The 15,105-nt window shown below is 33.2% G+C and overlaps 1 protein-coding gene and 1 long non-coding RNA gene across 2 annotated transcripts; one reads left to right on the forward strand and one right to left on the reverse strand.

The window, feature by feature from the left end:
* The first annotated feature begins 291 nt into the window (after positions 1-291).
* On the forward strand, positions 292-2,418 carry LOC133556604 (uncharacterized). The gene is made up of 3 exons (XR_009807551.1): positions 292-338; positions 525-645; positions 1,647-2,418. It is a non-coding gene; the product is annotated as an uncharacterized LOC133556604 (long non-coding RNA).
* cxcl8a (chemokine (C-X-C motif) ligand 8a) lies at positions 2,022-4,952 on the reverse strand. The gene is made up of 4 exons (XM_061906697.1): positions 4,794-4,952; positions 4,584-4,716; positions 2,637-2,723; positions 2,022-2,499 (listed from the first exon to the last, which is right to left on the reverse strand). The coding sequence occupies exons 1-4, from the start codon at positions 4,855-4,857 to the stop codon at positions 2,487-2,489; spliced, it is 297 nt and encodes a 98-aa protein (XP_061762681.1). The 5' UTR covers positions 4,858-4,952; the 3' UTR covers positions 2,022-2,486.
* Positions 4,953-15,105: the final 10,153 nt, after the last annotated feature.

The raw sequence follows: 15,105 nt of genomic DNA on the forward strand, positions 1-15,105 counted from the left end.
GGAAATTCACACCAAGTGGGACGTCGGTGACAATGATAGTACCTGATAGTCTGAGGTGTACTGTCATGATCCACGTCTTGGATCACGGCATATTCTGATTTTGGTTCCGTTTGTTATCACATTCTGTCTAGTATTTGTCTTCCTCAGTTCTTTGTGGCACTTCCTGGTTTTGTTCCGTTGTCATAGTTACCCATTTAGTGTCACCTATCTCTCCTTTGATCACGCGCACCTGTCCTTGATTAGTTATCTCCCTATTTAAGACCGCCTTTGTTTGACATTCTTTCTTGGACTCTTGCTTGCTTCACTCTACAGTTGACGTCGCTCTTTCCAGCCTTGTGGTAACTACCTTTGTGTACATTAGCTTCCATGCTATTTCAGTTGTTTGTCCCTAGCTCATGCTAGCGCTTTCTGTTTTGTTTGTAGTGCCTTCGAGCAAGTGTTTTTGGTTCTTAGACTGTTTTAGTTAGTATAAATAAATTATTGTTTCTACCTCACGCTGTGTCCATCTTCGCTGCACCCACGAGAGAACAACTCGTCACCACAATGCCACCAAGACGTCACATGTACGTCCACGGGTGTGTTGACGCGCAGTGTCTCAGAGGAGTCGACAGCAGCTATGGATGGGACAAGCTCAGCTTTTCTCCGGTAAGAAGCAACTTTTTAACCACAATTTTCTCACCGAAACCTGCTGGTTGACATTCCGTCGTGTTTCATGTTCGCTTGACCGCACTCTGATCCATAATAAAGTTTCACCTCCAGGAATTTTAAACAAGGAATCACCGTGTGTTTGTGTGGCTAAAGGCTAAAGCTTCCCAACTCCATCTTTCTACTGTGATTTCTCCAATATTAGTTGAACAAATTGCAAAAGATTCAGCAACACAGATGTCCAAAATACTGTGTAATTATGCCGTTAAAGCAGACGACATTTAGCTGTGTGTGTGCGCAGCGCTCATACTTCCTAAAAACCTGTGACGTCTTGCGTACACGTCATCATTACACAACGTTTTCAAGACGAAACTCCCAGGAAATTTTAAATCTCAATTTAGTAAACTAAAAAGGCCGTATTGGCATGTGTTGCAATGTTAATATTTCATCATTGATAAATAAACTATCCGACTTTGTGGTGGGTAGTAGTGGCTTTCAGTAGACCTTTAAAGCGGCAACCTTCATTATCATTATTATTATTATTATTATTGTTATTGTTATCATTACTATTATTATTATTTTGTTAACCCACACAGTAATTGCAAAGTCACAATAAACTTTATATCTAAACCTCTACTGTGAGAGAAATGTGATCCACTGTAAAAACAGTGCATTTGTTTTGAAAATTAACCCGGTGTTTTATTTTGTATTTTGTACACTACTTCCTGTCCCGCACAATCCGCTCTGCTCTGTGCAGAATTGATGTGCCGTGCTCCGACGTGCGGCAAAAACAGAAGCTGACACATTGACTAATAGAACAATACAGCGTTTTTCTGAAATATTACCCATATAAGATGCTGAATAAGTGGACGGCGACTAGACCATAACACACAGGTTTAAGTTGCTCCACCGTCACGTGTCCTCAGGCCGCAGTTGGCTCTCTCTCCTAACTCTCACTCACTTACTCGCCCTCTCTCTCTCTCTCTCTCTCTCTCTGGCAGAAGCAGCAGGCTCAGACAACTCGGCATTACAAGAAAACGTGGAGTTTTTGTACCGCTGTTTTTTTGTTTTGTTCTGTTTTTTTACGTCCCTGACAGGAATTTATTAATGTTGTTTAAAGAAAAAAAAAAAAAAAGAAAAAAAACACACACACAGGCAGAGGGCACTTTTTAAGAGGAGGCAAACAAGGGCAGGGGCTCAAGCACCCTTTGGGCCCTATGTGTGCACGTGCCTGCTCAGGACTTTCGTATTGTGAGGCAGACGCACTAACCCCTCTTCCACCGTGAAGCCTTTATTACACTTTTTAGTGTTTTTTTTTATTATTGTGCCGCAAGATTGTTGTCAATGGACTTCTCAAAAAGCGGAACGAGACTGAGTTCATATATTTGAGGCTGTCTTTTATTGTGGATCAACAAGACATGGAGGGGAAGTTACACAGAGCACATCAAGATTGGCTTCTTCATAAATAAACATTTATAAATAGGCATAGATAAATACAGTACACCATTAAATATGTCCGACGTAAGACAACAATAGGCCTCGATCAATAGAGTAGACCATTAATAAACATAAATAGAGCAGACCATTAATAAACATAAATAGAGTGGACCATGAAAAAGATAGATAAATAGAGTAGAAATACGTCCAACATAAGTTAGAACAAAGTGTTTGATACAAACATCATGTGTGTTGACAACTTCAACACTTCTTCAAGTAGGTTTGTGCACGTGTTAAAAAGTGCTGAGTAGTCCTCGGTCACTGTTCCGCTCCTTCTTCAAGTTTCCGTAAAAAAAAAAAAAAACAATAAAAAAAGGACAGAAAAGCCAGCTTTTTTATATTGCTCAGCGTCTTTTGCTGCAGGGGGAGAAAGAGAAGTTGCATGTTAAACTTCTGGCTTGAGGAAGTGTGCGGAATAAAGAGGTGATCCAGTACCAGGCTCTTTTTTTGTGTTGGATGTGATTGGGTTGTGCAGGTGTGAATGTGGAACTTACTTGTCCAGGATCCTCTTGATGACCCTCTTCACCCAGGGCGCGTGGGGGTCCAGGCACACCTCCTGACCGCTGACTTTCAGTGTGGCACTGCAGGCGGAGACGCAGACAGGAAGTCAGAAAGGCGCACAACAAATGCAAAGGAGTCGAGTCTTTTGAACGACTCGTTGAAGTGACCCATTAGACATTTTTTGATGCAGGTGCAAATAAAAGACCCCCCCCCCCCCCCACCCTCCCCCAACCTCCTCAACTGGACGAGAAAATGAGTCAAAGGAAGCAGCAGCCTTGGATTTATTGATTTTTTGCTTAAAAACAAATATAGGAATCATATCTTTTTTCTATTTATTTATTTTATCTGTTTGTTTTATTTGGATTCACTTCTCCGCTGCATTTTTCTGTAAAGTACTTCAAGTTCACATTTTTATTACGTCCTAATTTGTGGTATTTTATATTTTTATATCCATGAATACATTAGATTATTACTTTATTTTAATGTGTTTTTTAATCAAAATATTTGGGTATGAAAACACAATTTTTTACTTGCAAAGAATGTTTTTTATATTTGTAATTTTCTTTACTTGAAGAAAACATATTTTTTTAATCAAAGAAAATTGTTTTTAACTTGCTAATTGTTGGATATGACATAAAAATGTTTTTACTTAAAAAAAAATCCTATTCAATCTACAAATTGATAAATTGCAAAACGTTGTTTTTATACTTTCAATTTTCTTAGAAAATAGTTTTTTAATCGAAGAAAATTATTCTTTAATTTAAAAATTGTTGGGTGTGAAAAAAATTTTTTTACTTGCAAACAATTGTTTCTATAGTTCCAATTATTGTTTATTTTTTTTATTTAACTTTTTTTTTTTTTATCGAAGACAATTGTTTTTTAACTTACAAATTGTTGGGTATGAAAAACTAAATTTTTTCTTGCAAAAAACAGTTTTTAGAATTCAATTTTTTATTTAAGTGAAGAAATGTGTTTTTCAATCCGTGAATTGTTGGGTATAAAAAACGTTTTAATTTGCAGAAACTTGTTTTTATACTTGCATTTTTTTTAATTGAAAAAAAAAGTTTTTTATTTGAAGAAAATGAGCTTTTGACTTACAAATTGTTGGGTATGAAAAAAGCATTTTTACTTGTAAAAAATGCTTTTATACTTGCAATTTTATCTTTTGTTTATTGAAAAAAAAATGTTTTAGAAATGAAGTTTTAGCTTCCAAATTACTGGGTATGTAAAATAAATTTTTCTTGCAAAAAAATTGTTTTTATAGTTGGAAAGTTTTTTAATAAAAGAAAATTATTCTGCCCGAATCATCTGAGATAGGCTCCAGCGACCCCCTGCGACCCCAAAAGAGACAAGCGGAAGGAAATGGATGGATGGAATTATTGGGATGGATGGAATTATTGCAAATAAATGTTTTATACTTTAAAAAAAATGTTTTTAGTTGAAAAAAAAAAAGTTTTTGAATCAAAGAAAATACTTTTTCAACTTATGAATTGTTTGGGTATGAAAATTTGTAATTATAATTTATTTATTTAATACAATTGTTTTTTTTATCAATAATTATTTTTTAAATTTATGAATTATTGGGTATGAAAAAAAGTTTTCACTTGCAAAAAAAAATGTTTTATACTTGGAATTTTTTATTTAAACCGAATAAAACTTATTTTTCAACCTGTAAATTGTTGGGCATGAAAAAACATTGTTTTAACTTTCTAGAAAAAATTATTATACTCGCAATTTTTAATTTTATTTAAGAAAATAGTTTTTTATTTGAATCATTCTGAGAATTATAGGGTCTGACAAAACATTGTTTCACTTAGACCGAGGCAGTATTTCAGAAGACCACCCATGGTGTAACATTTGTGCAAAGGTCAACGGTTCTGATCCACATGCCACCATTGACTGATTCTTCCATAATAATACAAATAACCAAAAGTCCTTACATGATTTCGGTGTCGTCGCAGTGAGAGTTGGCGGGGATCAGCTCCACCTTCTCGATGTGCCGGCCGATGGGTTTGCTCTCGGTCTGGATGCAGCGGCAGTGCAGCTCCACTCCCAAGCTTCTCAGAGTCATTCCTGGATGGGGTGGAAGAACTCCGTCAGATGCATGCTCCTCCATAAAAAGGTGTGCAACATGAAGAGAGAGGCCTTACCTTCACTGAGGGCCACAGAGACCAAGAGGACCACCAAAGCACTGAGGATTACTTTGCTCATCATTGTCGTCGTCGTTGTTGTTGTTGTCTTTAGAAAGTGGAGGAAGACGTCTGTTGCCTTTGAGCTCTGCTGTTGGACTCTAGTGCTGAAGACGAGAGTCTTCTCCTTTTAAAGAGCCGTGGGTGAGTCACCGCACATGCAGGTGTTGCGCAAGACGGGATTGTTGGCAGCCGAGCGGGAATTTACACGGCGAGGAGCGAGCGAGGTAGCCCGAGGCACAATCTTCGATGAGTACTTGTCATTGATCAGCACATTGATCACTTGGAACGCGCCATGACTCAAGTGGAGTAATTTACCTGCGTGTTACTCAGGAATGCGGGCTACTTTCTGGTGGCCTTTGAACTTTCCAACTTATGGTCGTCGACATAAACGTGATCAATTAATGAGTGACTCAGCGTGTAATGAAAGTAGTAATGTCACACCGGTAAAAGAACAGCTTCCGTAAAAGAGATGGATGGTGGCTGTATGCCGATATCTATGCAGGGAAATTACACACGCAACATGGTTTTTGTCACGCACAACCATTCGCAAGTTTAAACGACAATTGCAAGTATATAAAAAAAAATTTGCAGGTAAAAAATATTTTATTTAACAAAAAAAAAAGTTAAAAAAAAGTTTTAATTTGCATAAAATAGTTTTAACACTTGCAATTTTTTTTAGTTAAAGGAATTTTTTTTTTAACTTGCGAATTGTTGGGTGTGAAAAAAATGACTTGCAAAAAACTTGTTTTTGTAATTATTATTTTAACTGCAAAAAAAATTGGAACACTTAAATATTTTTTTTTAATTTAAAAAAATATATTTTTCAACTTAAAAATTGTTGGAAATGAAACATATTTTTTTGCTTGCAAAAAATGTTTTTTATGTTTGCATTCTTTTAGATTGAAGAAAACTTGACAATTTGCCATTTTTGGGGGTGTTAAAAACACTATTTTTTATTTTAAAAAAAAGGTTTTATATTTGCATTTATTTTTAGTTGAAGATTGTTTCTATTACAATAAAATATTTTTTTAACTTGCGAATTATTGGGTGTGAAAAAAAATTACTTGCAGAAAACTTGTTTTTTTACTTATTTTTTTGATTGCAAAAAAATATTGGAACACTTAAAAATTGTTTTTTTAATTAAAAATATAGATATTTAAACTTGAAAATTGTTGGAAGTGAAAAAAAATAGTTTTGCTTGCAAAAAATGCTTTTTATGTTTGCATCTTTTTTATGTTTGCATTATTTTTAAATTGAAGAAAACTTTGGGGTATTGAAAACACTTTTTTATTTTTTAAAACATTTTTATATTTGCATTTATTTTTAATTGAAGATTGTTTTTAATGTAAGAAAATATATTTTTCAACTTGTAAATTGTTGGGAATGAAAAAAATTAAATGTTGTACTTGCATTTTTTTAAATTGAAGAACACTTGAGAATTTGCAAATTTTTGGGTGTTAAAAACACTATTTTTTAATTTAAAAAAAGGTTTTATACTTGCATTTATTTTTATTTGAATATTGTTCTTAATAGAGTTCAATTGTTCTTTAGCTTGCGAATTGTTGGGTGTGAAAAAAAATGTATTTCCAAAAATGTTGCTTTATCCTTGCAAAAAACATTTTAATTTAATTTTTTTTTTTAAATCAAATCAAATTATTTTTCTAACTTTAGAAGTGTTGGGTGTGTATAAAAAAACAATGTTTTTACTTGCAAAATTTTTCTTTTTTACTTTAAAATGATTTGTAATTGAAAAAAAATGTTTTACTTGCAAATTGGTGGGTGTGGAAAAACATGTTTTTATTTAAAAACAAATAGTTTTTATACTTCAAGAAACAGGTTTTTATTACAAAATTGTTACTTAAATTGTGAATTGTTGACCGTGAAAAAAATGTGTAACTCGGACAAAAGATAAAAAACTAAAGTCCGCTACAGAGTTTTCAAAATAAGAATAATATTGAAGTAAATGTGGCCCGAGAACAACACGGTTTAAATAGCACTTTGTTACAGTCTTGTATTGGCCTTGTTTGTCTAGACCCCGGCACACGGAGCAAGGAAGGCAGCGTGCAGATAAAAGCCCTTTTTATTGGGGCAACATAAATCTAGTGCAGAACGGAAGTGCACAATGAGTAACAGGTGAAACTAAATAACTACTGGAACACAGGTGTGCTGACACAAAACTGAATAGAAACTGTAGGTGTGGCAAAGACGAGGAACCCAACAGGAAGTAGAAGCAAAATATTCTATAAATATTCCATGAATACTATAAATAATGTTTCTTAACTTGTGAATTGTTGGGTGTGAAAACTTATTTTTTACTTGCATAAAATATAGGTTGATTGGCAACACTAAATTGGCCCTAGTGTGTGAATGTGAGTGTGAATGTTGTCTGTCTATCTGTGTTGGCCCTGTGATGAGGTAGCGACTTGTCCAGGGTGTACCCCGCCTTCCGCCCGATTGTAGCTGAGATAGGCGCCAGCGCCCCCTGCGATCCCAAAAGGGAATAAGCGGTAGAAAATGGAAATGGAAAATAGTTATTATAGTTGCAATTTTTTAATTGAAGAAAACTGTAATTTTAAGCAAAGAAAACCACCAAAATGGTTGGGTGTGGAAAAAAAATGTTTTACTTGCAAAAACATTTTCGTATACTTGCAAAAAAAATTGTAATTACAGAAAATTATTTTTCAACTTACAAATTGTTGGGTGTGAAAATAATATTTCTACTTGCAAAAAAACATTTTTATGTACTTGCATTTTTTTTATTTTTGGGGTTTTAAAAACATTTTTTTATTTAAAAAAAGGTTTTATACTTGCATTTTTTTAATTGAAGAAAACTGTATTTTTAAACAAAGAAAACCAACAAATTGTTGGGTGTGGGAAAAAAAATTTTACTTGCAAAAAATGTTTCTTATACTTGCCCAAAAAATTTAAATTAAAGAACAATCTTTTTCAATTTGCAAATTTTTGGGTGTGAAAACAATATTTTTACCTGCAAAAAACGTTTTTACACTTGCAATTTTTTTAAATTGAAGAAATCTTGAGAATTTGCAAACTTTTGGGTGTTCAAAATACATTTTTTTATTAAAAAAAGGTTTTGTACTTGCATTTAATTTTAATTGAAGATTGTTTTAATAAAATAAATAATGTTTTTTAACTTGTGAATTGTTGGGTGTGAAAACTTTTTTTTTTACTTGCAAAAAATCATTTTCATACTTGCATTTTTTTAATTAAAGAAAACTATTTTTAAACGAAGAAAACCAACAAAATTGTTGGATGTGTAAAAAAATATATTTTCTTATACTCCTCAAAAAAATTGTAATTAAAGAAAATTATTTTTTCAACTTGCTAATTGTTGGGTGTGAAAAAATGTTCTTACTTGCTAAAATATTTTCTTATACTCGCAAAAAAAGATGTAATTAAAGAAAATAATTTTTCAACTTGCAAATTATTGGGTGTGAAAAAATGTTTTTACTTCCAAAAATATTTTCTTATACTCGAAAAAAAATGTAATTAAAAAAAATAATTTTTCAACTTGCAAATTGTTGGGTGTGAAAAAAATGTTTTTACTTGCAAAAAATGTTTTTATACTTGCAATTTTTTTTTTTTAATTGAAGAAAATTGTCTAACTTTTTGGGGAAACATAAATCTAGTGCAGTACGGAAGTGCACAATGAGTAACAGGTGAAGCAAAATAGGAGCCTCAGTACAGGAGATGATAGAAAACAAAGGATGTTGACTTTTAGTCTTTGGAAAAAAAAATTTAATTACAACTAAAATCTCAAATAAACCGGACACAAAATACAAAACTTTTAGTAGAACCTGATCAGACAACTGTTCAAAACTAATAAAAAAGTGAATTTATCGGGTGTAAATAAAGCGTGTGAGTATTATTTGACACCAAATACAACATTTCACAAGATGTATACAAACCACAAGTGATTGCTGAGGCACGGACTCAAATGTGTTCGGACTGTGCCGACTCCTTTTCGGACAATCGCCGAGTTCTGCGCAAATAAACCACGTGCGTTCATGTAAAATGTTTTTTAAAAAAAAGAAAAGGCATTTGTGTACAAACATTAGAGTCTTTTAGTCAGCAAATTAATTGCGCAAGCGAGTAATTGCCTGTGATTAATTGTGATTAATCCAAATTCCAAAGTGTGATTAATCTAACTTTTAAAAATGAGTCATTTACCTCATGTGTCAAAAAACGGTTTTGAAATCTGAATGAGTCGGAGGTGTTGGAAAAATGGTAAAATAGGAATATATTTTCAAAAGGAGACGTCAATAAGCACATTAAAGACTATAGAACTATTTATACATAATTATTTTATAATTATTAGTTTTACTGATACATCTTATTTGCAGGGATGATTCAGTGTATCTTCATTATAATGATATAAATCAGAGGGATCCAAAGTGTGGCCCGCGACTAATTTTGTCACATTTCGCATTATAAAAATACTGGCAAAAAAAACAACCGATTGACGAGAATCATCAAAAAGTGGAATAACAGATGTAATTTTTTTTTTTTTAAGCTGTCGTTGCTCAAAAATGTTTGTTTTGAATGATTGACCCAATGAAGGCTGCAATTGTCCATCCACTTTCTACCGCTTCACAACAAATATTACACTTTGAAGTCGTTTTTGGTTGAAAAAAATCACAGGCTTTGTGTGTTTTTCTTTGACAACAAGGGCATAAAAAAACACATTAAAAAAAAAATAAAGCAAAAACTGATAACCCATTGATCTGAAGTTGAGACTGCGGTGTTAAAAGTTAAAAAAATAAAATAAAAACGAGTGTGACTTATTTTTAACACTGATATAAGTGGGGCCCCTTTAGAAACAGATAAAAAAAATATATTGCTAAAAAATAATAATAATAATGAATTCAAATCAATGTAGTTATGAATTATTGACTGTTTTAGGGCTCCAATAACTTCACAACAAATATCACACTTTCACGTATTTTTCGGGGGGGAAATGTTGCAGATGTTGTGTTTTTGCCGGGATTTGTTTGACAAAATGAGCATAAAACACAACAAAACATACATATGTATGTATGTATGTATGTACGTACATACGTACATCTGTACGAATATATACATGTATATATATATACATACATATATACTGTATATACACACACTGTATGCATATAGTGTATATATAGACACTATATATGTACTGTTTGTATAATTATATATATGTCTATATAAACACTGTATAAATGTATAAATAAATACATATATAACAATATATATAACTATATATATATATATATATATATATATATATATATATATATAAATATATATATATATATATATATATATATATATACGTGTGTGTGTAATATACAGTATATATCCATGTATATGTATATATATATATTTTTTTTATACATATATATATATAGACATACTTTGAAGTATTTTTTTGAGGGGAAAATGTTGCATATGTTGTGTTTGACAAAGTGAGCATAAAACACAACAAAACATACATATGTATGTATGTATGTATGTATGTACATACGTACGAATATATATATATATATATATATATATATATATATATATATATATATATATATATATATATATATATATATACTGTATAAACAGACACTATATATATGTACTGTTTATATAATTATATATATATATATATATAAATACTGTATACATTTATAAATAAATACATATATAATTATAAATATATACACACATATACTGTATGTGTGTACATATATATGTGTGTAATATATATATATATATATATAGCCATGTATATGTGTATATATATAAAAAATAGATGTATATATATATATTTTTATATACATACATACATAAACATAGACACACACACACATATATATATATATATATATACACACACACACATACATACATATACATTTGTATACACAAATATATACATATATGTATATATGCATACAAAAACGTATACATATATATATATACACACAGGTTTATGTATGTATACATACATATATACATACATGTATGTATACAAATATATTTGTTTTTTTATGTGTGTGTATACACACACACACACACATATTTATATATATATATATGTATATATATATATATATATATATATATATATATATATATATATATATATATATATATATATATATATATATATATACACATAAATACATACATATACATTCATACACACAAATATATATACATATATGTATGTATGCATGTATGTATGTATGTATACATACAAAAACGTGCGTATATATATATATATATATATATATATATATATATATATATATATATATATATATATATATATATATATATATATATATATATATATATATATATATATATATATGTATATATATATATATATATATATATATATATATATATATATATATATATCAGTGACGTGCAGTCAGGGGCGGCAGGTGAGGCCACGCCTCACCTGCCACCATGGAAAGAAAAAAATGTAAAAAGAAAAAAAATAATTATATTGTTATATGTATCCAGTGATTATACTATAAAGTTACTTTCAGTTTAACTTCACCAGTTTAAAATTATTTTTTATTCAAAATCGCTTAATTTGCACTTTAGGCGTTCAAATACTGAGAATTACTTGTGGTGAGTCAGCAGCCAGCTGAGCCTCCCGTGAATTGCGCAATGACTCGGCTAACTCCTGTCTGCTGTGCAGTGAGACTGTATTGCTATATGAATTATATTATACATTTCCATAGTTTAGTTAGCTGAGGTATATAATGTACAGTGTATTTTGTCAACAACTGTATGTGTGTAACGTATTTCTTGTGCTGGGCAATCATAAAACGGCCCAAAGACGGACTATGTGAGGCACCTGTTCTCCGGCCTCCTGGTGGTAGAGGGCGCTAGTGATCCCAGGGATCATTCTTGCACTACTCGGCTAGGCCTGGGGACATCTGAAGCCGGTATGTTTTAAAGTTGTTGTTTGCCTGCATATCGTAAAAACAACCGTCCAACATTTTAAAACTAATTGCAAACTTATAGGTGCCGACCATCAGGGCCGAGTTGCGACGAAAGAGTGTGGCGATGTTGAGATATTAAGCCGAGTTGGTAAGTGAATTTGTTTGCTAAAGTAGCTACTAGCTGTACCCACGTATTTTCTATGGGCGGTTTGCATCTGGGTTTAATCCCGTTTTCTCCAACGTTTCTGATCCGATTGAATTTATATTTATGTCGAGTCTTTATTTTGGGTACTTAAATATGGTGACTGAGTATTGTGGCGTTTTAAGGCCATCTGCATGTTTTATGCTACAGTAAAGACAATGAATGAACACTGCCGCTGGTGCGCGGTTACACCTGTCATAGTGACAACACTGTGTACTGTCGTGTTTGTTATTTTCTACTTACATGTGATTTTTTAAATATTGTTAATGTTAGCAGTGTTAGAGCCATATACTCTTTCTGTCCGTCAAATTCATGACATCACTGAAGGGGTTGGCTCAAGGCCAAGTGCAAGTCTACTTAGGGAGGAGTTGGGATCTTACTCAGGTGTTGCTGAGTGGAGGCACAACAGTTTTTGACTGTGCCAGGTAGTATTTGTTTGCGCCCGTGTATTTTCTGTTTTTGATGTGACTTTATGATAATAAATATTTTGGTTAAACATGGACACATTTCTGGCTGCACACGTCTGAACTAGCTTCATTATATTCGGCAACCAGTAGCAGTAATAGTTTAGGACTTTACCGCTACACGCCGTATTATCGCCAATAATGATAATCCATCCATCCATCCATCCATCCATCCATCCATCCATTTACTACCGCTTATTCCCTTTTGAGGTCGCGGGGGGCGCTGGCACCTATCTCAGCTACAATCAGAATAATGATAATAATAAGTGTAATTTATTTATACCATACTATACTAGCTAAAGTACTTGCTACATTAAGTTAAAGTACCAATGATTGTCTCACACACACTACGTGTGGTGAAATTTGTCCTCTGCATTTGACCCATCCTCTTGTTCACCCCCTGGGCGGTTAGGGGAGCAGTGAGCAGCAGCGGCCGGGAATCATTTTTGGTGATTTAACCCCCAATTCCAACCCTTGATGCTGAGTGCCAAACAGGGAAGAATGCTGGTATATATGAGCTTTTAAACATAACCCATTAACTGCTGCCAATCAAATGGCGAATAAGATACTCTATAGGGTTCATATGTTTATAAATCTGACTGTGATGAAGTCAGTGCCTCACCAGCAATGAACCTCACCGCATGTCACTGATATATATATATATATATATATATATATATATATATATATATATATATATACATACACACACACACACACACACGTTTATGTATGTATAAATACATATATACATACATATGTACTGTACATGTATGTATACAAATATATTTGTTTTATATATATATACATATACACACACACACACTTTTACATACATAAAAGTGTGTGTGTGTGTACAAATATTTTTTTTTTTATGTGTGTGTATACACACACACATGCACACACGCACACACACACACACACACACACACACACACACATACATATGAATATGACTTTTTTTTTCCCCAATGACCTTTCTGGGTCCCTGGGACCAAACTTGTATTGTGTTGGTTTCGAAAATGCAAAACATCCAAACGGCCCCCTGCATGTTTGCATTTGTCCATGTGTGGCCCTCAGTGGAAAAAGTTAGGACACCCCGACTTTAAGTGTGACATCATCCATGCATCCATCATCACGCCTGCAGGTGACCACACGACATGTGACGATGATGATTGACAATTACCACAATTACGACATGTGACGACGATGATTGACAGCAACCAAGTAAAAGCCGCTGCCTTGACATGACAGCGCACTTCCTGCATGCGAGGTGTGACGCAAAGTGGGCAAGCTGGTGCTGACGTCATCCAACAGGAAGTGTGGTGCAACTCTTGGAAGCTGCGAGTCCTCACTATAAACAAGTGCTGGGAAAAAAAAAAGGAAGCAAAAATGTTGGCTTTTTTTTTTTTTTTTAAATCGCAAACATTTGAGAGAGGAAGTTCTTGGGTAAATGAGGAAGGAGCGGAGACGCATTTACACGTGCAACACGTCACTAAGTTTATTGGCCACTGTAGACACGTTTTGAAAGGACACGCAACCGCACGGTTCATTTCAGAGTGCAGCAACACCCGGCCCACTCAGCGTGACAAAACCAGAACTTTCCCACTCACCTCTGCCAAGGCTTTCCCACGGCAGCGGAAATGCATCGTCAAAAGTTTGCGTACACTTGTAAAGAACATCATGTCATGGCTGTCTTGACTTTCCAATCATTTCTTATTTTTTGTGTGATAGAGTGATTGCAGCACATACTTGTTGCTCACAAAAAAAAACATTCATGAAGTTTGCTTCTTTTATGAATTTATTATGGCTCTACTGAAAATGTGCTGGGTCAAAATTATACGTACAGCAATGTTAATATTTGCTTACAAATGTGCAAATTTTTTGACATGGACTTGTTTCTTTAGCATTGTCCACACGTTTAAAGGGGAACATTATCACAATTTCAAAAGGGTTAAAAACAAGAAAAATCCGTTCCCAGTGGCTTGTTGTATTTTTTAAAGTTTTTTTCAAAATGTTACCGGTCCCGGAATATCCCTAAAGAAAGCTTTAAAGTGCTTGATTTTCGCTATTTGCAATGCGACTATCCATTTCCCTGTGACGTCATACAGTGCTGCCAATGTAAACAAACAATGGCAAATAGCACAGCAAGATATAGCGACATTAGCTCGGATTCAGACTTGGATTTCAGCGGTTTAAGCGATTCAACAGATTACGCATGTATTGAAACGGATGGTTGGAGTATGAAAGTATTGAAGAAGAAACTAAAGCTATTGAGTGACTAGCTATTGACGCCATTCATAGCCATAGCATGGCCGAATAGCTGCGTCAGCATCGCCGGTAAAATGTGCGGACCAAACGATCATATTGTAATTAGAGGGAATTGTGTGTAGAATTTTGAGGGGAAAATAATTAACATGTGTTTTTCAATTTAAAAGGTGTGTTATATGTAAAAATGGTGCTGCGTTGGGGGGGCCGGGCACCAATCAAATTGATTTTAATTCATTCCAATGAGAAACGAGTGGGGAGCGCCATCACGGAACCAATTAATCTGGTAAATTGAGCTAGAGTGCATTAACAAAGTATTGAGCAAGGGCTGGGAATAGTTGTGATTGTCTGTTGTTGTTTTTGTTTTGTTTTTTCGTTTT

This window comes from Nerophis ophidion, linkage group LG01 (genome assembly GCF_033978795.1).
Source record: "Nerophis ophidion isolate RoL-2023_Sa linkage group LG01, RoL_Noph_v1.0, whole genome shotgun sequence".
NCBI lineage: Eukaryota > Metazoa > Chordata > Actinopteri > Syngnathiformes > Syngnathidae > Nerophis > Nerophis ophidion.

Bases quoted from the DNA above. Each gene is read 5' to 3' on its own strand.
- cxcl8a (XM_061906697.1), bottom strand. From the start codon at position 4,857: ATGATGAGCAAAGTAATCCTCAGTGCTTTGGTGGTCCTCTTGGTCTCT. The intron at 4,717-4,793 runs GTAAGGCCTCTC...CACCCCATCCAG, and splicing joins CTCTGTGGCCCTCAGTGAAG to GAATGACTCTGAGAAGCTTG. The intron at 2,724-4,583 runs GTAAGGACTTTT...CTCCGCCTGCAG, and splicing joins TGCGACGACACCGAAATCAT to TGCCACACTGAAAGTCAGCG.